Source organism: Geotrypetes seraphini, chromosome 3 (genome assembly GCF_902459505.1).
Source record: "Geotrypetes seraphini chromosome 3, aGeoSer1.1, whole genome shotgun sequence".
Lineage (NCBI taxonomy): Eukaryota > Metazoa > Chordata > Amphibia > Gymnophiona > Dermophiidae > Geotrypetes > Geotrypetes seraphini.
The window spans coordinates 40,298,829-40,326,570 of NC_047086.1; the positions used below are offsets into that span (position 1 = coordinate 40,298,829).

The 27,742-nt window shown below is 41.8% G+C and overlaps 1 protein-coding gene across 1 annotated transcript in view; it reads left to right on the plus strand.

The window, feature by feature from the left end:
• Positions 1 to 25,732, plus strand: part of PGM3 (phosphoglucomutase 3) — a 57,063-nt gene extending 31,331 nt beyond the window's left edge. Inside the window, exons 9-13 of the mRNA XM_033939427.1 lie at positions 3,305 to 3,403; positions 6,625 to 6,741; positions 11,271 to 11,393; positions 14,516 to 14,689; positions 23,985 to 25,732. Coding sequence (XP_033795318.1) covers positions 3,305 to 3,403; positions 6,625 to 6,741; positions 11,271 to 11,393; positions 14,516 to 14,689; positions 23,985 to 24,071 — 600 coding nt within the window. The 3' untranslated portion in view covers positions 24,072 to 25,732. The remainder of the gene's footprint in view (positions 1 to 3,304; positions 3,404 to 6,624; positions 6,742 to 11,270; positions 11,394 to 14,515; positions 14,690 to 23,984) is intronic.
• The last annotated feature ends 2,010 nt before the right edge of the window (positions 25,733 to 27,742 follow it).

Here is a 27,742-nt window from a genome sequence, read left to right on the forward strand (position 1 = left end):
TTCATAGAAACATAGAAACATAGAAATTGACGGCAGAAAAGGGCCATAGCCCATCGAGTCTGCCCATACCAGTGACCCTCTCCCTGATTCTTACTCTCCTAGAGATCCCACATGAATATCCCATTTCCTCTTGAAATCTAACACGCTGCTGGCCTCAATCACCCGCTGAGGCAGCTCGTTCCAATGATCGACCACCCTCTCGGTGAAGAAGTACTTCCTAGCATCACCCTGAAATTTCCCTCCTCTGATTTTCAGCGAATGTCCTCTGGTTACCGAGGGCCCCATAAGACTGAAGATATCATCTTTCACCACTATACGCCCAGTAATATACTTGAAGGTTTCAATCATGTCTCCTCTCTGTCTTCGCTCCTCCAATGAGTACATCCGCAGTTTTTTTAACCTTTCTTCATACGTGAGATCCCTGAGCCCCAAAACCATCCTGGTAGCCATTCGCTGAACCGACTCAATTCTCAACACATCTTTTCGGTAGTGTGGTCTCCAGAATTGAACACAATACTCGAGATGAGGTCTCACCATGGATCTGTACAGTGGCATTATTACTTCAGGTTTTCTGCTGACAAAACCCCTACGGATACAGCCCATCATTTGTCTTGCCTTGGACGAAGCCTTCTCTACTTGATTGGCAGCCTTCATATCGTCGCTAATGATCACTCCTAAATCACGTTCCATCGTGGTCCTGGACAAGGTTTCACCATTTAGTGTGTAAGTTCTGTGTGGATTTTTTTTGCCTAGATGCATTATTTTACATTTTTTAGCATTGAAGCCTAGCTGCCAAGTTGATGACCACTGCTCGAGCTGTCTTAGGTCCTGCGTCATAAAGTCAGGCACACTGCTTTTGCCAACTATGTTGCATAGTTTGGCATCGTCGGCAAACAGTGATACTTTTCCTCTAAGTCCTTGGGTTAAATCTCCTATGAATAAATTAAATAGAATCGGCCCTAAGACGGAGCCCTGAGGTACTCCACTCATCACTGCTGACGTTTTGGAGGGGGTACCGTTTACCATCACCCTTTGAAGCCTACCATCTAGCCAATCCTTTACCCATGTAGTGAATGTATCCCCTAATCCCATTGATTTTAGTTTGTTCAACAGCCTGCGGTGTGGGACGCTATCAAAAGCTTTGCTGAAGTCCAAATATATCACGTCAAGGGACTCACCGGCATCCAGATGTCTGGTCACCCAATCAAAGAAGTCAATCAGATTAGATTGGCAGGACCTTCCCCTGGTAAATCCGTGTTGATGTGGATCACGTAAACTTTCTTCGTCTAGAATTTTGTCAAGTTCCTGTTTGATCAGTGTTTCCATGAGTTTGCACACTATGGATGTAAGACTCACCGGTCTGTAATTTCCTGTCTCTGTTCTGCATCCCTTTTTGTGGAGTGGAATTACGTTAGCTGTTTTCCAGTCTAGGGGTACTTTTCCCGTGCGCATGGAAAGATTGAAGAGTACAGATAGTGGTTCAGCCAGAACTTCACTCAGCTCTCTGAGTACCCTGGGGTGTAGATTGTCTGGCCCCATGGCTTTGTCAACTTTGAGTCTTGAAAGTTCGGACACTATCACCCCAAGGTCCCTCTCCCCATCCGTGCATATCAGCTTCTCTCCTCCCAGCATATACGGTTCCTTCCTATTATTAATCCCCAAATGCATTACTCTGCATTTCTTTGCATTGAATTTTAGTTGCCAGGCATTAGACCATTCCTCTAACTTTTGCAGATCCTTTTTCATATTTTCCACTCCCTCTTCAGTGTCTACTCTGTTACAAATCTTGGTATCATCTGCAAAAAGGCACACTTTTCCTTCTAACCCTTCAGCAATGTCACTTACATACATATTGAACAGGATTGGCCCCAGCACCGAACCCTGAGGGACTCCACTAGTCACCTTTCCTTCCTTCGAGCGACTTCCATTAACCACCACCCTCTGGCGTCTGTCCGACAGCCAGTTTCTGACCCAGTTCACCACTTTGGGTCCTAACTTCAGCCCTTCAAGTTTGTTCAACAGCCTCCTATGAGGAACTGTATCAAAGGCTTTGCTGAAATCCAAGTAAATTACATCTAGCATATGTCCTCGATCCAGCTCTCTGGTCACCCAATCAAAAAATTCAATCAGGTTCGTTTGGCACGATTTACCTTTTGTAAAGCCATGTTGCCTCGGATCCTGTAACCCATTAGATTCAAGGAAATACACTATCCTTTCTTTCAGCAACACTTCCATTATTTTTCCAACAACTGAAATGAGGCTCACCGGCCTGTAGTTTCCTGCTTCATCCCTGTGACCACTTTTATGAATAGGGACCACATCCGCTCTCCTCCAATCCCCAGGAATCACTCCCGTCTCCAGAGATTTGTTGAACAAGTCTTTAATAGGACTCGCCAGGACCTCTCTGAGCTCCCTTAGTATCCTGGGATGGATCCCGTCTGGAATAATTATAGAAATAATTAATAGTAGTAGTATATCGGCACAAGTGGTTCCCAAATTGTTGGTTGGGACTCCAAATGGAGTCACGACCACAAGTCTGCTCCTTTCCCTCTGGACTTCTAGTACTGCACTCTGCATTCATAGTCTCTGCACGCTCCTTTGTGGGCTTCCTGTAAGACTGTAAACCCATGGAGAGCACTGGTGTCTTAAGACTGCATAATGACAGCCATGATCCAGTGCTGACTGTTAACAACTGTTTTCTGCTTTGGAGAATTGGGGAGGAAGAGAATGGAGTGAAGAACTGCTGTTTTGTGTTCTCTTGGGTTTCTGTGACTAGTGTCGGGACTGTTGAGGTTTTCAGGGGCTCGACGCATCTGGGCAGATAGAACCAACGTTTCCGCCATCATGCTTTGACTTTCTTCAGGGTGCGCTGAAATGTCATTTCTACATACCTAGACGCGGCAAGACCTGGAAAACTGCAACAATCGGCTGCTGTTTTCATTATGGGATTATGCAAATGTTTTGATTAAAACGGGGTCATTGGATAAGTATGGAAAGCAGTGCATTAACACAAAGCTTACTTATTGAGTGTTTATGATTCTGTCCATAGGTAAAATATGCAATAACCTAATGTCTGCCTCATTTGTTTGTGATTAACAGTAGCCATTACTTTTCATGATAACTACTGCACACTTTTGTGCCTCAACCCCTTCCGTGTGTGCTGGTTGGATTTAGAGAATGTTAGAAAAAAAACTTGAAATTTTCCAGTAATATCTGGGGGGGGGGGGGGGGCGTTGGGTAGCATTTTTAATGTGGTATATCTATATCTATATATTCATAGTTTTGCTTTTCTCTGTGCTTGTAGGTTCCTGTATATTGTACAAAAACAGGAGTAAAACACCTGCACCACAAGGCCCAGGAGTTTGACATTGGGGTTTATTTTGAGGCCAATGGTCATGGAACGGTAAGTTGTTGTAATTAGAGAATGACATGGGGACAGGGCCTGTGGGGTGGGGACGGCGACAGAGCCTATGGGAATGGGGCCGGGACAAACGTCCCCATATCCTTCTCTAAAAACTTGAGACTAGTATCAGTATGTAAAAACTTGACACATCTTAGACAACTGGCAATTGAATTCAGTGATTAAAAAAAACTGCAGAAACTTCATTTGGATTTCAGTTAACTACTGTTAAATGGCATCATATGTGTCTTGTCTGCCATCTACAACGTCCTTCCATCGTGTGCCCAGCTGCTGAAACATCTTACTGTTACTGCAACAGATTCATCTATTGTTGCTGGCATCAAGGAACATTTCTAACATTTAATAGACACTTCTTTTCTTGTTCATCCACTACACAGTTTAGGTTCTCTTCTACACCCATGTCTGAAAGACAATCCAATTGCCTTCTCAGGTGATGTAAAAACATAGGCAACTGAATATTTGGGAAGGTTGTACTAAAACCAGATCAAAATGGAAGGCTGTATTTGTGATTTATAAACAGTTGGACAGAATATTGTCCCTTTTTATACTTTAAGAAAAAGATATAAATATGAAATCATAAGTGTTCGAGTCTTGGGCAAATGAAGACAGAGTCCACAGGGATGGGGACAGAGCTCGCTGGGATGGGGTTGGAGCTTGCAGGGATGGGGTAGGAATGGGTCAGTGCCTGCGGGGACAGGGACAAACTTTGCCCCTGTGTCATTCTCTAGTTGTAATATTTTTATTTTATTTATATTCTACTTATAATCTAAGTATTTTTCCCCTGTCTGTCCAGGGGGGCTCACACTCTATCTAATGTACCTGGGGCAATGGGGGATGAGGTGACTTGCCTAGGGTCACAAGGAGTGGCATGGGATTTGAACCCACAACCTCAGGGTGCTAAGGATGTAGCTCTGACCACTGCGCCACATTTATTATTGGCTTTAAGATATAGAAGTAAAAATGATCAAGGTGACAATCGGAAAATATTCAACGCTATTAATAGTTGAACTGCATTGGTTTGGAGCCAGATTCTTGGACTCGCTCTCAAGATTTGGAATAGGTTATGAAAGAAGGAAGGGACTGGGTTAGCAGAGGGGAATAACTGTCCTATGAGATTTTCATCCCTTTGGATCAAGGAAATGTCAGGCTCTTCAAAGTCAATGGGTGGGAGTGGTTTAGTGACTTCCTTTAAGAGGGAGTATTAATGTCTTTCCAACAGTTAGAGGAGAAGGAGGGAATTGAAGTCCCATGTTTTCAACTTAGAAATCCAAAAAAGGGTTAGGCAAGAGGTACCAAAGGTCGGAAGACTAAATAGTCTGTGAAAGGGTACCACAAGGGGTGCTTTCCAAAATTTATAGGAGCTTGATGAGTGGAGAGCAAAGTGGATATTTTTGCTGGAGAAGAGTATGGATTGATTGGTTGCCTTCCCCACTGGATGGCCAGCAGAGCAAGGCTGAGTATGGATAGAAGTGTTCAATGGTAATTTCTCTCAGGCAGATGTAGTTTAAATGAATTCATAGGGCATATACTGTATAACACCTTCAGTAATAGCAAAGGGGCATGAGGGAGATGGAGATGGTGGGAATACAGGCAGTGAGGTTTCTTTTTCCACATGTAGTGAGCATGTGAGAAAAATTTGGGATGACTGGGAGATGGTGGCCCAAGCAATATTGAAAATAATGAGAAGAGTCTATCAAAGGAAGCCAGGATTACTTTTGGTATGAGAACTGATGGCCTACGGGACAGGAAGTCTGAATTAGCATTGATAAGGAGGTTCTGTTGCTGGCAACAAAGGTGCCAGTAGCATAAGCATGGAGGGAGGGTGTGGGGGACCAGCTTGGTGGAATGGAGGGGGAAGAAAATTGATGCAATTTGATAAATTGATCATTATATTTAGGAATAGAATGGACAAATCCTGAAGAAGTTTGACACCCCCTACATTGCATTTGTAGAACGGACTGGGCTGGGTTGAATCACAGATCAGAAAATACTCCCAGATGTGACAAAAGTGAAATGAGTGAGGTGGGGAGGGAAGGTGAATATTGTAGGGGTAGATATATAACTGCTTTGTCTTGATCTTAAAATAAGTTTGGGGGTTGCTGTTTGGTTTGGTAGCTGCTAGTATGGATGGGATGGGGTCAGATAAAATTGTCACTGTTATAGTGGTGGTGGGAGTTTGGGAGTTGGGTTGGATTTTGAACTAGGATTGGAGTAGGAGATGAAGGGGTTCATATATGGAGATGTATAGGACCTAAGTCAGAGCTTTCCGATGCTTTTGTGGCTATGACCCTATGATTGCTATCAACTGTGTAAGTCCCACAGAACTGCAGAATAATGATGCACCTATGGAAAGCTCACCTAGCTTGTGACCCCAAATGAAAGTTTTATGACTCCATTTGAGAACTCTGATCTAAGTTTCTGTGGGAACGATAGGGAAACAGAGGAGATAGCTTCCTTGATTTTGAGGTGTTTGTTGATTGTATCCTTCAAGAATGTACATTAGGATTTTTTTTTTATTTGCCTGAAACAAAAATAAAGTTGTAAAATAAAAAAGATTAGGGGTCAGGATTAAGTATGCTTTCTTCCACAGTTTTAAATAATGTGGTAATAAATAGATTAATAAAACTAAATAGTGGAAAGAAAATAAGATGATACCTCCCCAATTTTTAATTTACTGAAACTTTAGAAAAGTATATGAGAAGTATATGTTTGACTAATTATTATGTACTTGTTGATGGATTTGAAAATGAATAAAGAATTTTAAAAAAAAAGAAAGAAAAGGAAAAAAAAAATTCAAAAAGCTGCATCAAAATTATCGGCAAAAGCCAATTTCTGGATTTCTGCCTGAAAAAGGTACATTTTAAAAATTACCTGCAATTTCTACAGTACCTCAGTGCAGGACAATTTTTTATTATCTATATAGTTCTGTTTTCTGTCACATTTTTCTTTCTTCACAGAAAATTGAAATATGTAAACAAAAAGGGCAGTGTTTCAAAATTCTCCGCAGCTTATTTGCTTATTGTTGTCAAGCCTTCGGCTGATTTTTATGATAATGACAGTAGATCTAATAAAGCATTATAGAGTCGGTGAAGGCCTAGTTTAGTGACTAAAACCAAACTAACACTTACATAGGATTGCATAGGCTAGTCCAGCCCTCTGGGTTATTCTTGGACATAGCTGACCAGAGTATTTTAATTTTATAGGTTTTGTTTAGTAAAACTGCAGAGGAGAAGATCAGGCAGTTGGCGAAGGGAGAAGTGGATGCTGAAAAGAAGAAAGCTGCAAAAATGCTGGAGAACACCATTGATCTGATTAATCAGGTAACGGGGATCTCAAATAGGATATTATAGGTCATATATTTGTAGGAAATTCTGTAACAGTTTAAAGCAGGGGTGTCCAACCTTTTGGCTTCCCTGGGCTGCATTGGCCGAAAAAAAATGTTTCTGGGGCTGCAGCAAGACAGAGGAGGGAGCCAGCAAGACGGTAAACACCCGGGGGTAGCAGAGGAAAACACTGCATCACCCTCGACCGGGGCCGCACAAAATACTTCACGGGTTGGACACCCCTGATTTAAAGCCATAGAATGAAGAAACTCTTCACGGGAATTTGGTTTGACAGTGTAACCTATTGGTAGTTGAAAAGTTGTATTCATTAGCGTCCTTCCACACAGGCACAGGTGGATGGGTTTAAGCTCCTCTGCCAGCAGGTGGAGGCTGAGAACACAGTGAATTCTAACAGTCTTCAGTCTCCAGCAGGTAGAGATGATAAGCCTGTGCAGTCTTTTTTGGTGGGGCCTTGGTCAGGGTCTGTTGGAAGGGATAGGCATAAAAACCTCCCTTCAGTTCAAAGTATGACACCTCTTTCAATTGTTTATAGATTAATAGAACACAGAATCATGATCACTTACAAAATTCTTTTACTAACTTTTAAAACTAGACAAAATTGCCAACCCGAATTTATTAATAATCTTCTTATCCCCTATAGTCCTTCTAAGACTCTAAGATCGTCTGCCATTTAAGTGATTATGACATTGTACACCGCCTAGAAGGTTGATTGGGCGGTATATGAAATCTTAAATAAACTTGAAACTTAATAAATGTCAAAATTCAATGGATGTAAAGCTCATAAATTTGTTCAATATACAGGTAAACAAAACTTATTTTCTCAAATATTTCAGTCCAGTCTGGTTCTAATTGTTGGGTCCTCTTACCTTGACGATGGCCAGTGTTTCACTTTTTATAGCTACTTCAGAGCAAACGAGACTGGGATATAGTTGTACTGGCATTGAAATGCTCATACAACCTCTTACCTACAACAGCTATCCTAACCCTTCTTTCCTGGGCAGAAGCCCTTGGAGAGACATCCTTGGTGCGAAAGGATATTTCATCCCCTGGTGGGGAAGTCCTGGCTACAAGATTACTTCCTACTTCACCAGGGTGATGCTGTCTTTTAAGAAACCCTCCTCCAAGGCAGCACAGAGGCTACCAAACTGGAGGTGGGACTTCTCTACAACTTCTCTGTAGGTCTCCTTTATGTACCTCTCTGTCTCCCATGGCTCCTCCTCCAAGTCTGCTACTCTAGCCTCAAGAGATCGGACCCGTTTCCTGAGTGCTAAGAGCTCTTTGAATCGAGTACACACAAATGACCTTTCACCAGCTGGAAATAATCAAACATGTGACACTTAGTGCAAAAGACTGGATAGTCCTCATCTCGATGCTCGACTGTTGCCTGCATCTTATTGGTGATTTCTTCATTAAGTTGCTAAGCGAATAGGAGTATGTACACTAAGGTCCCTTAAGATTGCTAGTTATATGTTGGGCTTTGGTAATATTTCGTTTTTATTATTTTGTAATGTTATTCGTAGATTCACATCTAAGGAACTAGTTGACTGTACGAGTATTTCTAAAAGCTAATTACTCGTGCAGTCAACTAGTTCCTTAGATGTGAATCTACGAATAACATTACAAAATAATAAAAACGAAAGAGAGGCCTTAACTATGTATTAACCCTATTAGCAATATAGATGGAGGGAAGATAATCTATTAAATATATGAAGTACATAAAGTAATCAAAATAATGAAGCTAACATTATTTAAAATGTGAGAGCCATTATAGCCATTAATGTAAAGAAACAAACTCAGACTGTTGTTACAGTTCCAAGAAAAATAATAATAATAATTATTAATAAATCGTAGTCCTAACTGAGTGTTAAAGTATGAAAAGGAACCCCAATCTTTGGAACCTCCTGTCTTGTATGTTGTTATAATCATTTATGTCCACCACCTCCTACCAATTATTTCATTTAATTTTGATTTTAATTAAATTACATCTAAAATATTATTATTAACCCTAATTTTAAATGTTTAAATGATAATAAGTAACTGCATGTGTATTAGAAAACTAAATTATAATTATATTTAAGTTATCAATAGATTTAGTTACATTGGATATCAGTGAATTTAATTACATTGAATGTACAACTTAAGAATAAAGAGTATATAAAGTGCATGTGCATCAAAACTAAATTATTTTTTAAATTAATATTCTAAATGTGTCCCTGTGAATTAATAAGACCAAAAATTCAGTGCCTAAACTGTACATGTGCTTAACCTTTTTTAAAAAAAATTAGTGTAAAAAGATATACAAATAAATTATGTACAAAATCACTAATTTTTGTTAAAAAGGCAACACTTAGCTTGTTTAAAGGTGGAACCTGCCACCATCCACATCGATGTAAAACAAAACTCCCAACGCCTTCAGCTTGTGCGGGCGTTCAAACCAAACGCGGGTCTTCTTTGGGGGAAATATTCAAAACCAACGCTGCCTTACTTCACCAGACCATGCTAACCAAACACAAATCAACAAATTAATATTTGCACTTAAAAAACTTACACCCAAAGTGCTAAACCCCAAATGAACAAAACAAGCCATGAAACCAAAAACGTGAGGACACTAAATTGCACTAAAAGTAAACCAATGAAAATAAAGTTGCATCAATATTATAAATTAAACCAGAAAACCAAAATAACAAGAAAGAAAAGGATAAAGACAATAGGATAAAAAGACCATAAATGGAGCCGTACTTACCAAGAAACAACCCATAAACTTGAGCGACCAAGCGCTAATTTAATCTAAACAAGTAGCATCAATGCAGGAGGATTTAAATGGCAAACACTAAATTAAACAAGAAAATTAAATTAGGGACTGCAAAAACCAGAGAATGAAATAAAACATTTAGAAAAGCTCAAACCCCCATACAAAACTAACCTGGCTCAATGCCCAAAACATTTTCAACAGGAAAAACTTCCATGTATTCTTGGATTATGAGATGCTGGATGTAAAGGGGAATAAGCTATATAGAAGGAGGGAGACTCTGAAGCCTGGATGGAAGAGGGGAGAGATGGGAGGGAGATGAAAGAAGGGAGAAATGAAAGTGGAGAGAGAGGGCTGACTGTTTGGAAGGGGGAAGAGACAGAGGAGAGAGATACTGATGGAAGGGGAGAGAGTGTGGAGACGCTGGATGAAAAGGGGGAGAGGAGGCATACACTGTATAGAAGGGGTAGATGCTGGATGGAAGAGGAGAGAAATGAATAGATATTTGGGGGAGGGAGATAATGGTGGAAGGGGAAAGAAAAGGCAGAAATAGGGAGAGAAAAAAACGGGCAGTTAGTGAAAGGCTGGGAGAGAAAAAAACGGGCAGAGTTAGTGAAAGGCTGGGAGTAAGAGGAAGTAAAATACAGCCAGGGTGAAGGAAAGAGATGTAAAGCTGCTGGTAGACCATAAAAAAGAGGGAACTTGAAGATTAGCGAATAAGAAGGAGTTAAATCTGGACATAGAGGTAGAAAAATAAATTGAAGAATGCCAAAAGGAAAAGGAGGAGAGAAAAATCCTGCAAAGAGACTTAAGATGGAGGAAAGCAGAAACCAGAGAAGTGAATGGCCAGAATATAAAGATAGAAAAAATAATTTTATTTTAAATTCAGGATAATGTAATGGAGATCATTGATGATTGTGCATGCCTCTTTGGAACGTAGACAATTTGGTGATCTTGACACAGGATCTGGCCGTTGTTTTTGTTCAATTTGGGAACTTTTTTGGATGGATCTTACTCCTCATGCACACAGTAGACTCTTGAATAGATAATTTTGTCACTATCTTATTTTACATGCTCTTGATATAATGTTTGTACATGGGATTTGGGGGAAGGGGAGGAGGGGGGATGTCTGGGGGTAGGGATTGTTTTGTGCATATATGTGAGAAAGGTGTTATTACCTTTTGAATATTTTGTTGGCACTTCTTTGAAAATTTTAATAAATATATTTAAACATAAATTCAGGATAACATAGTGTGGTGCCTGTGTTTATAAAGGTTAATAAATAAAAAATAGAAAACAGAATTAAGATGACCTATTTTCTTTGAACATTTTTGACCAACTGTTAGAGACCAAAACCTTCTTTCTCAGGTTAGAACAGCTTATTGCCTTGACCTGGGGAAGGAGGTGTTGGCTTCTGAGAGCTAACTGAAAAGTGTTTTAAGTCCTTTAAATAAAAATAATCATCTTATTTTCCATTTTTTAATTTATATTTGTAATTCTTAATTTGTAATTACAGTGTGTATAATACCATCAGAATAATGTAACGGAAAATTTTTGCTGACATGAACTCGTCCTTGGAGGGAACATGGCTGGTTCACTAGTGATTGTGTAGAAGTGATTTGTAGGTTATCTAAGAAGATTATAAAATATGTAACGTTTGATCATTATATCTCTGAAAGATGACATTTGTATAACTAATTGTGGTTTCCATCATGGACGTATTTCAGGGTTTTTTTTTTTCTCTTTCAATTTATAGACGGTGGGGGATGCTATTTCGGACATGCTGGTCATTGAAGCAATCCTGGCAGTAAAGAGTTTCACCGTGCAGCAGTGGGATACTGTCTACACTGACCTCCCAAACCGACAGCTCAAAGTGAAGGTCAGTCATGTTGCATATATAATACTAGATACTTGTATGATCAGAATCTTTACATCCCGAAAGCTAAACAAAAGAAAACTCACATTCCTGTCCAAATGCTAATGCAAGAAGAATTAAAGAAAGACAGATTAAAAAGGGAAGATGAACTGAATCCAGCCACTAGGGGGAAGATTCGCAAAGCTCCGTGGTAAAAACCAACAGGCCGCTGTTGAAGCCGTTCTTGTAATGATTTTAAAAAGGTAGTCATTCTCCAAAAAGAGGGCTTGCAAATGAGGTTTGTGGAGTGGAGTGTAGGCTCACTAAATTTACTTGAGATGAGTTGCTGGTGGTAGCGATCAGCACATGCACAGAATACACCCGCATATATAAAAAAAAACAAAAAATAAATCGAAGATTGGCAGGAGAAATGCCCACTCTCTCCCACCATGCTCGCACAATCTCCTGACTCTACTACCCCCCCTCCAACCTTCAGCAGGAGAGATGCCCACTCCTGCTGTGCTCGTACAGTCCCCCGACTCTTAACTCCCCACCACCACTACAGCAGGAGAGATGCCCACTCCTTCCTGTCATCTCCCAATTTCCCCCATGACCTCCCTCCTGCCCGCCTCTCCCTCCCTTATTCAGGAAGTCCAGCCAGAGGACGCCTACCCTCCGGCTGGCATGTTCTCCTCTTAGAAAATGGTAGGCATTCCCTTCCTGGCGCATCCTGGGATATACTGGGGAGGGGCCTAAGGCTCTGATTGGCCCAGGTTGCTTAAGGCCCCTTGGGAAGAGCCTTAGGTGTCTGAGCCAATTAGGGCCTTAGGCTTCTCCCTGTACATCAGAGGATGCACCGAGGAGGGGAAGGCCCGCTATTTTGGATTGGCCAGGCTTGGGGCTTGAGGAACCGAGCCTCCCTCCTGTTCTTTTCAGACAAAGGTATGGGGGGGTGAAGGTTCAGAGGAGCATCCGGTGGCAGGAGGGAGTAGGCATCCTTCCTGCTGTTTTCGCTGCTGCAGGTAGGGGGATTTTGTCGGGTAGGAGGGAGTGGGACATCCCTTAGCATGTGTGAGAGTCGCTCTCACAGCGATCAATTGGATAGGAGAGACAGGGATTACGATGAACTTATGTACAAATCATTTGCATGCAAAATTTTTTAGTGCATCAATACCACTTTTAGAATCGAACAAAAATCAGATCGGAGCACACCCATGCGATTTTACCGATCCTGTTTCATGCATCTAGCCTCAGGTATGACTAGAAAAAAAAAATGAAAATGGATTTCAGGTAAACCAATTAAAACAAATCTACCTGTCGCTGCAAAAAAACAAAACAAACTTTATTGTATTTTTAACAGATTGCCTAAGTTGAAATAAGTGGCTATTTTGTGTCTTTATAAAAGTGTCACACAGCCTGCAACAGTCACGGGTAAATACACCCATGTACATTTACACCTGCATGGGAGTTAGTAGGAACTGGCATTTTAAATACGGCTATATTATAAAATACACTTGTACATTGTGATTTCAGTTGCTCTTCACTCAGTCTTCCCTTGACTATTCCTATACTCAGACTCACATAGGGCCTGCCTCCCTGTTTTGTGCTTTCCTGCTATATGGGTTAGCTGGTCATATGTGTGTTAGCTGTTTCTATTTTGCCGCTGTGCTTGCAACCCCAAATGAGGATTTTACAACCCCATTCAGAGTTTTGACCCACAGTCTTGGAACCAGTGTTCCCCAGCTTCTTCAAGTCAAGTACTCTCTAAATAAAAAAATTTCAACTGAGTATCCCCGAACTCCCATCAGTTCTGGCAGATACACATTTCAAAAACTGACACATTCCAATAATGGCAAATAAAATTGTTTTTCTATCTTTGTTATCTGGTCATTTATTTTTTAATCATGGATCCAGTCTCTGGTTTGTGCTTTTCTCTTAACACTCTTGCCAGGGTGTCTTGTCCATTTGACATTTCTTCTCTCTCCATGTCCATCATCCATCTTCCTTTTTTGTGACCCTACCCCCTTTCTGTGTCTCTCCCCCCTAGCCATACCACATTTCCTCTCTGTATATATGTATGTGTGCCTCTTTTTCTCCCCAGCCATGCAGCACCTTCTCTGTGTGTCTCTCCCCCCCCACCCTTGCAGTCCTGCTTCTGTTCTTCACCAACATCCAGAATCGTCCCTCTGTCTCTCTCCCCTTTCCCCTCTCCCACCATTTTCCTGTCTTTCCTCCTGTCGCCAACTATCCAGCTTCACCTCACCATCCTGCATTTTCCTAACTTTTTCTCTTTCATTCTATCTTTCTCTTTTTCCACCTCCCAATCAAATACCACCTTCGCCCATCTTTCCTACTCATTCCTTCAGCGATACTTCCATCCTCACCCACTCATCGCCTTCCTCCCCTCTCTGCTGCCACTTACTCATCAAGAAATAGAGCCTGTGTCTTTCTCTCTCTACTATCCCAACTCCACGCTGCAAGAAAACCAAAATCAGGTATTGGGTCACAGCCTTGTGTGTGCTACTGGTGACTCTTGCCACTCCTTTCCCCTCTAAAACAAGAAGTTACATCATAGGGTGCAGGACTGGCATGAGCCACAGGTGGCGTACAAAAGTCTATAGCCCTGCACCTGGTTTTGGTTTGCATGCAGCCATGGAGTTGGGGAGCAAACGGATAAGCGGCAGGGAGGGGAAAGACACAGTTTCTATTTATTGGTGCCACTGTAAATATGGGAAGGGAGTGGCAGCAAGGAGGGGAAGGCAGCGGTCAGGCACTGACCAGATGCCATTTACTATGTTTTGGGAGCCTTTGTCTTATACCATATCAATTAAGACAGTGTGGTTAGCACAGAAAATCACCCATCTACCTTTGCAATGACACATATATAACAAAAAGAATAGTTGATGCCCATTCAGACACTGAATCCATTGTACCAGAGCAGATAAAGGTGTAAAACAAAGAGCAGATGTGCCTGCTGCATTTTTAAAATGTTTTCCTCTTTGATGAGAACTTTGCAGCATGCCACGACTACAGTTTTAGACCACTCTGATTAAACAAAAAGATACTGTTTCATCAGCTTTGTTTTAACGCCTCTGAAAGTAAAATGCAGCCAGACTTCCAGTTACTGAGATCCTTTTGCTGGCCAGGTTGCAGATCGAAGAGTCATTGACACCACTGATGCAGAAAGATGTGCAGTTACCCCGCCAGGACTGCAGGAGAAAATTGATGAGCTCGTGAAGAAGCACAGTCTGTCGAGAGCATTTGTTCGTCCGTCGGGAACAGAGGATGTAATTCGAGTGTACGCTGAAGCCAACACACAGGTTAGATTTGGAACAATTTGTACCTGAAAACTGATGGGCTGCTCAGAAACTGTGGACCCGCGAGCCCTAGAAAAGCTAAGTGCTAATGAAAGGAGACGATGTGCTTCCGTTACCTGGGAAATGAAGCTATTTATAGTCCTAACTGGTGCCTGAGACTTATGTCCTGAATTTTCTTGGGCTGTGATCGACTAGATCAAATGGCAAAATGTAATGGAGCATTTTAAAAAGACAGGAAAAAAGGGAGCTCGCCTGTCCTTTGTGATGGGATAAGATCTTGTTTGGTATAATTTTGTGTTGTTTTTTAAAAATTGATTTGAATTGGGTTTGTTTTGAATAATCTTGTGTAGATGAGTCTTTCCTGGTTTTTTTTTTTTTTACATGGCATTCTTTTTCAGGCTATGATTTCTATGATGTATACCACTGTCTTCTTGTCCCCCTACTTGGCTCCAAACTGTTAGAATTGTCTCCATTAATGTGCTTGCAAGCCTGTAGCTTAGCGTAGAATGCCGAGATCCAGACTAGAGAATGACACGGTGACAAAATTCATCACCGTTCCCGTCCCCGCGGATAACCACGGGAAACCATCTTCATGTCATTCTTTAAGGAGAGAGGGAAGAATCAGAGTATGAAAGGCCACAACCACTGACCCACAAGCTTTGCTTTGAAGAATGCTGGTGTAGAAGGACTGAGGTTGAAATAGACACTACAGAATGACAGTCTCTGGTATCCAGAGCAGATATTGTGATGTCATAATGCCTCATTCCACCAGTGCCTAAGAGCCAATCACATCAGTGATGTCACAATGGCTTCATTATCCTTGGCTCACATAAGAATCAGAGTATGAATGGCCACTACCACTGACCCGCAAGCTTTGCTTTGAAGAATGCTGGTGTAGAAGGACCGAGGTTGAAATAGACACTAGAAAATGACATGGGATTATTTCCCGCGGTTATCTGCAGGGACGGGAACGGTGATGAATTTTGTCACCGTGTCATTCTCTAATTCCAGACCTGAAAATGGGAGCCTAGAGAAAATTTGGACAGAACCGTATCCGTTAAAGGGCAGTGGATGCGGCATTTGAGCGGCGTGAGCAATTTTGACAATGTCGGTTGTTCTGCCATAATTATCAGAGACTTGTTTACCTGAATAAAGCCTACCTGGTTAGGATAGGTCAAGGAAGGTAGTATTGCAGGGGAGAGAAGAGAAAGGAAGCCGGCACGCACCCTTTAGAGCCCTGGAGCATGAGGCGCAAGACAGGTCAGTGACGGAGGGAAGCTTACAATTTGCTGCTCTTGCTGCCGGGTCCTGCCTACTTTCTGTTTTCGCGAATGCAGGACCCGGCAGCAACATCGCTCCTTAGTTTTATCAAGTGGTGCAGTGAGGGGACATCGGCTGTGGTTACTACAGCCAGCACTTACATCTTATCACCTCATTCTCTTATTATTTATTTCTTCTCCTCATATACAGCATGGTTCTTTATTCTAAGCAGCTCCATCACTAACAGTACTATGGGTGCCTTATGCTACTTTCACTACCACTTGCAGTCAGGTTCGGCATTTTATCATGATTTGGGTTTTTTATTTAGTTTATCATCAGTATTTTCATTTATTTATTAAAGCAGCGTTTTTTGATGTCCGATGTCCCTCCCCCTATCAGTGTGCATACAATCCACTGCCGTCACTTTTTTGGCGCCTCTTTCAACGGATCACTGTCGCGTGTTCAAATTTATTCTGCTTACGAGTTTATCTAATCAGTGCAGAGACCTTTTTGGGTAAGTCCATTTTACTCCCCCTTTTTTATTTTCCCTGAGTGCTGTGGTTTTATTCTTTGGTTTTAATAGAAGCTCATTTGAATAGTAATTTAGATTTTTCCCAGGTTTCACTTTTCATCTCCCCGGTCGGCTTGTCTTTGAGCTACTACCAGCTTATGTTTTCAGCTGTTCATTTCCCATACGTTTACTTTTGACCTGTTTAGGTCTATATAGTCTAGACATACTGTTTGTAACCAGCCGTCGTTTTAATTATGAATATGCCCTATTTTAGTGGGGGTTTTTTTTTAGTTCTTTTAGCATTTTATTTCATTAACTAGTTTTATAGCCCGTTACATTAACGGGTGCTAGAATATATATGTGTGTGTGTGTGTGTGTGGTTTTATTTCTTTTTCTCTCTTTAGCTGGGTGCTAGAATAGATGTGTGTGTCTTTCTTTCTTTCTCTCTCTCCTTGGCCGCTTTCTGTCTCTCTCTTTACTCGGCTGTCCACCATCACCCCTTGCCTGTTCCACCTGTCCAGCAGTAGGCCTTCTCCCTTCCTTTTACCTCCCCCTGTCCAGCAACACTCCTTACCTGCTCCCCAGTCCTTCTTCCCTGCTCCCCCTGTCCAGCAGCACTCCTTACTTTCTCCCCCTGACACTCTTACCTGCTCCCCTTGTCCTTCTTCCCTGCTCTCCCTGTCCAGCAGCAATTATTCCCTGCTCCCCAGTCCCTCTTCCCTGCTCCCCCTGTCCAGCAGCACTTCTTACCTGCTCCTCTGTTCCTCTTCCCTGCTCCCCCTGTCCAGAAGCACTCCTTACTTTCTCCCCCTGACCCTCTTACCTGCTCCCCCTGTCCAGCAGCACTCCTTACTTTCTCCCCCTGTCCTTCTTCCCTGCTCCCCCTGTCCAGCAACAATTCTTCCCTGCTCCCCAGTCCCTCTTCCCTGCTCCCCCTATCCAGCAGCACTTCTTATCTGCTCCCCAGTCCCTCTTCCCTGCTCAGCAGCACTTCTTACCTGCTCCTCTGTTCCTCTTCCCTGCTCCCCCTGTCCAGCAGCACTCCTTACTTTCTCCCCCTGACCCTCTTATCTGCTCCCCCTGTCCAGCATGCAGCTTCTGTTCTTTAAAACAGCCTACCGGCTGTAAGGAACCTCGCAGGCCGCTCTGAGGCACGGTGACTTTTCGTGTGCAGCACTCTCCACACGCTGCTTCGGGGCCGTGTACTGCCCTGATTTACTCTGGCACGTCCCTGATGACATCATCAGAGATGCGGCAGAGCAAATCAGGGCAGTAGAAGGCCCCGAAGCAGTGTGTGGAGAGTGCTGCACAGGCTGCTTGAATCGCTTCCCTTCCCGCCCCTTGAGGTGCGCCGCAGCTCCTCTCGATCCCCGCCAGCGTCGGAAGCCTTCTCCGACGCTGGTGCGGCTCGTGAGAGGAGCCGACAGGAGAGCAGGATGTCCAGCGCTGGGGTCCAGCGTTTCCGCTGTAGAGGCGATCGTTGGCTGGCTGCGGTCCCGCACTTGCGATGCGTGTATGGTGACGTAGTATGCGCGCATGCGCATTAAGCTGGCACAGCGCGACAGAACAGGGATCAGGGAACACGTTTTGCAACTGCGCATGCGCGGGCTACCATTTTATTATTATAGATTCTGAGTTCAGTATTACAATCTGTTGTTCTTGGTTTTTAGTTTACACATTATTTATTCTTTTCTATGACATGTTAAAATCGTAATTTTACTCAAAAGTAGAAATAGATATCCATATTGCTATTCAAGTTTCATCATGGTGCTCTGGTTTTGGCTCCAGTATTTATCGCTTCCGTCCACCAGGTCTGGCTATCCGATATCATCTCATATTTTAAAGACTCACTTGTTATAATTAGCAGTGATCTACATGTCTCTTCATAATGGACATGTTTGATTTACTATGGGTTTGGTCTTTTTTGGTTTCCTTTCTGTAGTCTGCTTTTCATCTTGAGTCTTGAGTTTAGAATTGCATTTTATGACACATTTTTGTGGTTATAATTGTATGACATGTCTAAATCGGTCAAATTATCCATTCTTTTTATTATTTTTTGTCCCTCATACATTGGTGTACCAGGGGCGGGGGACTGCATACCGCCCCGGGTGCCAGCCCTAGGGGGTGCACAGCTGGCTGGATCCAGAACCTTCCGAGCTGCTCTAAATGGCACCTGCACCTCAGCACGACTGCCATACTTATTCCAAAGCAGAGTCGGCAGCCGCACTGAAGTGTAGGAAGGTCCCGCGATGACTGCGTCTGCTGCCTCTGTCTCCGGAAGACGTAAGTGACATTGGAAGGGGTGGACCAGCAGCTGCAGTCATCATGGAACTTTGACACAACTCCCTGTGTCTGCTGGCCCACCCCTCCAATGTCAAACGTCTTCCGGAGGCAGAGGCAACAGACACAGTCATCGTGGGACCTTGCTATTTTGGAGGAAGAGAGGAGCATAGAAGGGTGGTGAAGGGAGAGAAAGGGGGTCAGGGTGGTATGGAAGGGTGGTGGAAGGAGAGAAAGGGGGCAGATGCTGATGGAATTGGTGTGCAGGGAAAGGAGAGATAGACATAAGGGGGAAGGATACTGGATGGAATTGGGTTGGAGGGAAAGAAAGGGGGCAGATGCTCATGGAATTGGTGTGCAGGGAAAGGATAATGGATGTAATTGGGTTGGAAGGAAAGAAAGGGGGCAGATGCTGATGGAAGTGTGAGAGAGGAGAGAGTGAAATGCCAGACCATGAGGGTGTGGGAGAGGGAAGGGAAGAAGATGGATGCCAGACCAATGGGGGTGAAGGGAGAGGCATAATGTTTCTTGAAGGGGAATAGAAGGAGAGAAGATGCCATATAGAAGGGGCAGAGAGAGGGTAGACAGTGGATGAAAGGAATAGAGTGACAAGACTATGAGGAAAGCAGAAACCAGAGAAGACAGGGTAGAAAAAAATGTCTATTTATTTATTTGCTTTAGGGGAGATGCATCGCTGTTTCTGTGGTGTTGCATTGTATGCAGAGTCCAGCTTCTTGGTGGTTCAATTTAACCTTTGTCTACATTTTTCTATTTTATCTCCCCCTTTTACAAAACTGTAGAGTGTTTTTTAGCGCCGACCGTGGTGGTAGCAGTCTGAGCTAAAAACCACACTACAGTTTTGTAAAAGGGGGAGGGGTTAGTTTGTGATTCCATACTAGGCGAAGGTGTTTTCTGTGTTCTGTGTGTTTGAAAGACATGGTTTTCTGTTAGGATTGACTGTGCAGGATTGATCTGTACTAGTCTGGCTTGTTTAGTTTTACAGTGGGTGTATTGATGTTGTACTGCTCACTGCAGTAAGATGCTGCCTTTTCTTAGGAACACTCTTGTGTGACGTGTGGATTGTTACTAAAAATCATGTTTTTCATACAAATAGGGGGGGGGGTCAAAAAATGATGGGCCCCGGGTGTCACATATGCTAGGTACGCCACTGCCTTCATAGTTTATATTTATAGCTAATCCACAAGCCTGCTTTTAGGACCTACAGGGTATGTATGTATCCCTCTGATTCATGACAATTTCACTTCTTTTTATTATACGACTGCCCAGATAAGCATTATTCTTTGACGTGATTGGTCCTTGAAAACTAATGGCGACAGGGTTCTCCCCAGAAATTTTTTCCAGCCATGAAAAACATTTGCTCCGTTCAGTGTGCCGGAGTTAAAAAAGTTTGAGAGACCATTGAAAGAGGGCAAATATCTAATTATTCACTTCTAGAATTGGATACTTCTTAAGTTTAATAAAAATATTTTGGCACAAGTGTCAAACCTTAAAAAAGGAAGTCATATTGAGCATTGAATTAACTAATAAAAATAGTACACATTTAATTTTCCCCACCACCAAATTTCCCCGTCCTGCCCCACTCGGCTACTTTTTCATACCACCCGGCTGGAAAACATTTCTGGGGAGAACACTGAAATGCAAAGTGTGTTCTTGTGCAAAAACACGGTCAAGCTCCGGCTGTGCTTAATTCATATGTTTCTCATAATTCATCAACTGGTCTTCACAGTTCATCATACTATAAAATCCATAAGTGCTACACAAATCAAAGAGCACTTATCTTTCTCCTTGGCCAATCGATATCCTTGCCACAGCCTGATAGCTTAGCACAGTCCGTGATCCAAATGTCCAAAATCCATAAGTTAAAACAATATTGTATTCACTTCTTAAAGCCAGTTCTTTTTTTTTTTTTTTTTTTTTTAATTCTTTATTTATATTTTGAACATATTATCAAGAATAAACTTCTTGTACAGATTATGATTAAGTCAACACAATATAAAAAAACAAAAGAAGTAACATTTATATAACAAAATTACTATTTACTCAATCAAAATTAAAGTCCCAAAATAGAGAAAACTATTTAAAAGAAAAAAAAAGAAAGATTCAAATTACAAATTAGGCGGTCAGATGATAATGGACCAAGAGTAAATTTATGCATTGAGATATTCTTTATCCCCTTCAAGGCGCCTCCTGGAGAGAAATCCTGTCAACTGAGAGGGTTCAAAGAAAATATAATTGCAAGATTTATACTTTACAATGCATTTGCAAGGATATCGTAAAAGAAATGATGCCCCCATTGCAGCGACCCCTGGCTTAAGAAGCAAAAATTCCTTCCTTCGTTTCTGAGATTCCCTTGTCACGTCCGGAAATATTTGAACTTTATATCCAAGAAATTCTTTATGTCTATTCTTAAAATAAAGCTGTAATATCCAATTTTTATCTGGTGATAAAACCACCGTAGCCAATAGGGTAGCTGGAATAGCTACCTCCTTCATTGAAGATTCCAATAATAATGTTATGTCCATTTGTTCACCCTGACCTTGTTGTTCTAGTGGATGTTGTTCTTCCAAATTTTTTGATGTAGGCAAATAATATATTTTAGAAAAAGGAGGAAAAGCATCATTAGGGACATTAAGAACCTCACAAAAGTATCTTAAAGCCAGTTCTTATATCGCTCTCTCTTCTCATTCACATTTGCATGTTATCAATGTAGTCACTGTAATAATTGTGGGTATTTAATTATTTTAGAAATAAATTGTAAGGATTGATGAAATAAAATTTATGAAATTATTAAATCTTTATTCATTTTTAAAACTCACAATAAGTGTAACATAAAATGCAATCATTTTATACTTTAACATCACTTAATATATCATCAAATTCTAACTCACATTAAATATCCCCCCTCCCTTATACCCAACAGTTATTCATAAGCAAAGGAAATCATAACATATTCCCACCCCCCACCCCAACCTGGACGTGTATGAACAAAAGAAAAAAAATTAATATTTATTCTATGCAGTAATTTCAGTCTTTACAGTATCTTGTTAATGGCTCCCAAATAACCTAAATTTTTGTTAAATTTCCCTGCTGCATTGCAATTATCCTTTCCATTTTAAATATATGACACAAAGAGTTCCACCAAAAGCTATAATTCAGCCTATCCCAATTTTTCCAATTATTCTTGAAGCTGGGACATTAAAATTTATGAAATTAAATACATTCTGAATATAGAATTTAATATCTTGTAGCATTTCTTTAACTGCGATCTGTCCATTCAGAGAAAGCACGTTATGCAGTTGTTAAAGCTGAAAGAACAGGCCAAGTCAATTTCAGAGTTTGCAGTATTTAATTCACTGTAATATTCCCTAAACTGCTCCCGAATCTGAGCGGTGCAGGCCAATAAAATGCAATAGCTAACTTGGACTTTATATATGTTTCTATCAATTTGTTGTCTGCAGGCGCAAAGCCAACTTACAGCTTATCTGATTTTTCTCATAAACCTGATGTTTTAGCCTGGCAGAGGTATAGACCACTTTTTCTTTGTAGTAGCTATCCAATTGCAACCGGGCAGCCTGTAGCTGCCAAAAAACCAGATTCAGAGCCTATAAGTTTGTTGTTGCTCTAGTTGCTAATACAAGAACGTATAGTCTTGCGTTAAACTGGTCGTCTGCCGATAATGTTGGGAAGCAGTTTTAAGGAACACCTCCACCCCCAATATACACACACACACACACACCTAGAAACTGTCTTAAGAGCATCCCAAACAATACCTAAGGGTGGTCCAGAGTCCTGGTTATGCTCATGGTAATCCTTCAGCAAAGCTCTAGGAGCTTGAATCACATACCCGACTCCCAACAAAGCATTATTAAGGGACTAGTATCTAATCCTAGGTTCTCCCCCCCAATCGTCCTAGTGTGCTGAGGCTCTAGTTATATTGAGAGTATGGATTTATTTATCATTAAAATTCACATCCACATACTTTTTGCTTCAGTCTATTGTAAGATACTAGCTGAGAACCACAAAATATCTGTAGTGTTGCCAAGAACTCACCATCTTGCTTCACCTGAGGACTTTTCATCCCTTCCCCACTCCATGATCTACAGTTCCCACTGATATAAACGGGACATGCAATCTTCTATAATTTATGCATTTAAAGATGAAAGTGCATAGTGCATCAAAAACCTAAGGCCCATTAAGTGCAGCATTTCTAACAGTGGATTAGTCACAGGGGCGGGCTGACCACATGGGCAACCGGGCAGTGTCCAAGGGCTCAGAGCAGTTCTGGGGGGGTGGGCTTGCAACTTGCTTTCAATTCATCCCTCCCCCTTCCAATATAACTTCCTACTTTGGCAAGGGGTGGGATGCAGCTGAGAACAGGCCACAAGCTCAGCAGCAGGCAGCTGAAAGGAATCACTGCTGCAGCCATTCTGCTAAAGAAACAGGTATTGTATTGGAGGGTGTGTGGCCCAGGAGCCTTATTGCCTTGGGGAGGGAAGATCCCTGTCAGTCATGTGCTACACAATGACTGTGTGGTGAATCAGACGTGATTCCTGACTTCTGTTCCTTAGGCCAGCTGAGGAGGTCATGGCTCAACAGTGATACCTACTGGCTAAATTTTTCATTACATGCTTACCCCATTCTGGAGAGAACCACATTCTCTGACCCTTGGCTGATGATTTGATGATTATCACTATGGTGGTTGGGTTAAGTAGGGGCTGGTATGGAAGTGAAGGTTAAAATGGTGGGAAAGCACTGCTATTAGGTGCTGGTAGCTCCATTTCTTGCATTTGGAATAATGTAGGATTGATCTCAATAGTAAATGGGGTTCCCTTTCAAAAACCTTAATCTAGTGTAGACACCTATTTTATCCATTGTGTCGGTACTCCTTAAACACACAACCTAGTGTTACTGTTGAACGCTGTAACATTTACCGTATCCCATTACCTTGTGTCCAGCCCTTATCTCCTTTAACAAGTTTCATTCTCCATCTAGTATATACTGCTGACTTGAAATTTGACAATATGCCGCTGTTAGTGCTTTTCTGAAGGTCTTGTCTGGCACTGCATTGAATTTCAGAGACATGCTCCATTCAGTATAACTTTTTAACTGCATTTTGTAACTCAGTGCTTATGTTTTTAGACCAGATGGCAAATAGTTGCTGAAATATACTCTTTATTCATGGTGGGAGAGAGCACAGTAATGGATTTATATTTTTGTAATTGACAGGAAAATGCGGATGCCCTTGCACATGAAGTAAGTCTAGCTGTTTTTCATCTAGCTGGTGGAATAGGAGAAGAACCCACACCTTTGTAAAGGAGGAGTATTGCCGCTAAAGGACTTTATTAGCCTAATGATTTATGAATGTATAGTACTAAATTCTGTATGATAAATCGCTTGAAAACTTTTATAAATGCAATGTAAAATTAACTACTGTATTTTATATTGAATGTACTGGAAACTGATCTACTTTTTATATATCCTCATCATCCAAATTGGAGTTAATTAAGTAATCTACTATTGTAGCATTTTGTATTGATCTCAGCCGGTCTGACTGTTGGTCCTTGTCCTTAATTGACTGTTGTGAATCTCTGCTGTATATCTGAGATTGCTTCTTTTGAACGTACGACTAGTAGTACTGGTTCAAATGTAACCCCTCCCTTGCGTAACAGCTCTGATGCTCATATAATTCCTACGAGCATTGGAGCTGTATTTTCTAATCTGATCATAGAAATAAAGAGATAATTAGGACAGCATGATGTACAACAGAATTAATATGGCACAGATTTAAAATCTTTCTAACAAAAGTTAATATGGCTGATAAACTGTTAATAGCAATTGCATTCCCAACTGTTGTAGTGCAGAGAGAAAAAAAAATCTGAAATACAGTAAAATTGTTAAAGAAGGGTTTTGTCTTATTGAACAAAATTTGCCTGAGATCCTTCAGCTCATTGGTGACTGCCTGAAGAAGAAAAGAAAGAGGTTAAACATGAGTCCCATTGAAGAGTCACCATATTTTTTGCTCCATAAGATACATTTTTTCCCACCCAAAAGTGGATGGAAATCTGTGTGTCTTATGGAGCGAAGATACAAATTTTACTCCCCCCCCCCACACCGCCGCCCCTCTCCTTTTAAAACACCCTCCCGCCTGCCACCGCAGTACCTGGTGGTCCAGTGTGTATCCCTCCCTCGCTAGCAGCACACAGGTCAGGAGGGCAGAAGTCAGGAGCAAGCTTTCCGCGCTCCCGCTTGGGCCTGCACCACTATCTGAATGGCTGTCTTCGGTTCTCGCGGGACTCGTGAGAACTGATGGCATCCATTCAGATCCCTCCTGTCCCGGCCTTTCCCTAGACCACCAGAAGGTGGACAGGGTCCAGAGCTTAGCAAGGAGTGTGGGGTTGGGTGCAGAGCTTGGAAGGGAGAATTTGGTTCAGAATGGTTTTTTTCTTGATTTCATTCTCTAAATTTAAGGTGTGTCTTATGGACTGAAAAATACGGTAATTAGAATATTTCTCATCCTAAAGAGTATCTGCTGAAGCCTGATCCATGTTCTGGAACGGGTACTAGTGCTGGGATGTCGAAGAGATACTGCAAAGTAGTGCGGACCTTTCACTTCTTTTCCAGCCGACCTGCAGGCCAGTCCAGAAATAAATCCAGAGGCGGGCAAAAGAAAGCGTGTGTCCCGCATTCATTTTTCTTCAGGACATGCGAGTCCCACTCCTAGTAAAACTGAACTAGACAGCCCTCTGAAGTGCTTTTTAGGAGCATTAGCCACCCGGGATCTGGATGTTGGAGGATATCTGGAATTGGAAGTGTGGTCACAGTGACTGTATCCACAGGAATATCTCTGGGAAGACACCCTACCCCAGTGGTCTCAAACTCGCAGTCCTGGGGCCACAAGCGGCCTACCAGGTACTATTTTGAGGCGCTCGGTATGTTTATCATAATCACAAAAGTAAAATAAAACAGTTTCTTGATCATATGTCTCTTTAGCTATAAATTACAATATTATTATTAAGACTTAGCCAAAAGGAAAGAGTTTTACCTCATGCAAAATTGTCATTTCTATAATAAGACATTAACTATTTTTCTGAGGCTTTCCAAGTACCTACAAATCCAAAATGTGGCCCTGCAAAGGGTTTGAGATCACTGCCCTACACCATCTTGCTTGATTAGCACGAGCCACAAAGGAGGCTGCTGCTGCCTTGAAGCCTGAAGAAGCCACTTAAAAAAAAAATCCACTGTACAATCCTGGGAGTCCTTAAACACTATTCCTTCAACACCAGCGAGGACCGTGTGCTAGGAATCCTGCGCCATGGTAGAATCCACATTAGAGTGCTCAAACCAGTTGAAGCCAGCAGAGAAAGCTTAAAACATAGCTTGAGAGAGCCAGAAAGAGCAGCTGTGGATGGTAGAAAAAAAAGAAGAGATTCTTTTTGCTCTTTCAGAACTCCAGCTTAAATGGGTTGGCAAATCCATATATAAAAGGCCTGCTGATGGAGGAGTCCTTAGCCAAAAACTGAACTCCCAGGGTGACTGTGTGGACTAGCAAGGGTATCAGCTGGATCATAATATCCGCAAGGCCTAACGCAATCAGGCTCTGCCAGAGGCAGTCGAGAGAGCTCCTAAGGAAAACTGACACGCACGCTGGCTGTGTACAGTGAGCTGGGTCTGAAGAATACATTTTCCAGAGGAGCTGAAAATTAGTCTGGTTGAAAAACCACACCATGAGCATTGCAGGGTCCTGCTGAGATATTCACACCGCAGCAAAAGAGGCCCCGAGTCAGAATGCAAGTGTTTGGTGCCAAACTCTAGAATGGCCTCTGGGCAAGATATTTCCCTGAAATCATGAACCCAGGGGGACCTGAAGGAAGCAAAACCCCAAACTCCCTCTCCCAACATGCGGTATACAGTCACAGAGCTGGCACCAATCCAGTGCAATTAAGGTACACATAGTATAAATGACAGCTGATCTGACCAGTTCATCCAATCTACCCATTAGTTATACCTATGTCTCTTCTTTGATATAATGTTCACCTGGTATTGTCCTAAGTTCCAAATGCGGAAGTTGCCATCCAAGCTCTCTCCAGCCTATCCAACCATCCTGTTTGCAGGATATCTACCATAAAGTCTGTTCAGTACCAGCCTCATGTTCCAAGTTAGTGGTGTTCCCATTGATGCCCTCCCCAGTCCAATAATACATGATTTTTTGAATTCCATCACTGTTTTCCTTTCCACCACTTCCCTTGGGAAGGCATTCCAGGCATCTACATTGATGTCTGCTCTCTCACCAATACCTTTCAGTGCTAGGCAGTTTGCAAGAAATTAGCCTGGGCATTTCCAGGAAGATTACAAGGTTGATAGCTATAGTATGCAAAGGGATCTGGGAATGGTCGATACAATTTGGTTAGATCATTTGACAAATGTCTTCAGTTCTTTCCTGAATGTTTTGTAGTTGGGCGTGGTGGTCTATTTTTGCTGCTCTGGTGGCTAGTAGACCATCATATTTTTTTTTTTTGCTTTGCATACCTTTGATTAGGGGGATGGGTAAATCTACCACCCTCTCCATGAAAAAGAATTTCCTAATATTGCTCCTCAGTTTTCCTCCCTGCAAATTCAAATTATGTCCTCTAGTTTTACCATTTTTCTCTTTTCTGGAAAAGATTTGGTTCTATATTAATACCTTTCAAGTATTTAAATGTCTGTATCATATATCCCCTGTGATTTTTAATCAGATCAAAGGATTTTGAGGCAGAAATAAAACTTTGAAAAAAAGATTGTTTAAAATCCAAGATGGCCACTGCCAGCATATTTGCATGAAAAACAGCAAAAATAAAAATAACTATTTGGGCTCTGGGGAGGTGGGGGACATGAACCCTACCTTAGGGAAATATGAAAAATGATGTTTAAAACATTTGATAAGACACTCTTAAAGTTCCCAGTGGAAATATTTTATTTACCACTTATAGCCTAAGTGATGTACATTC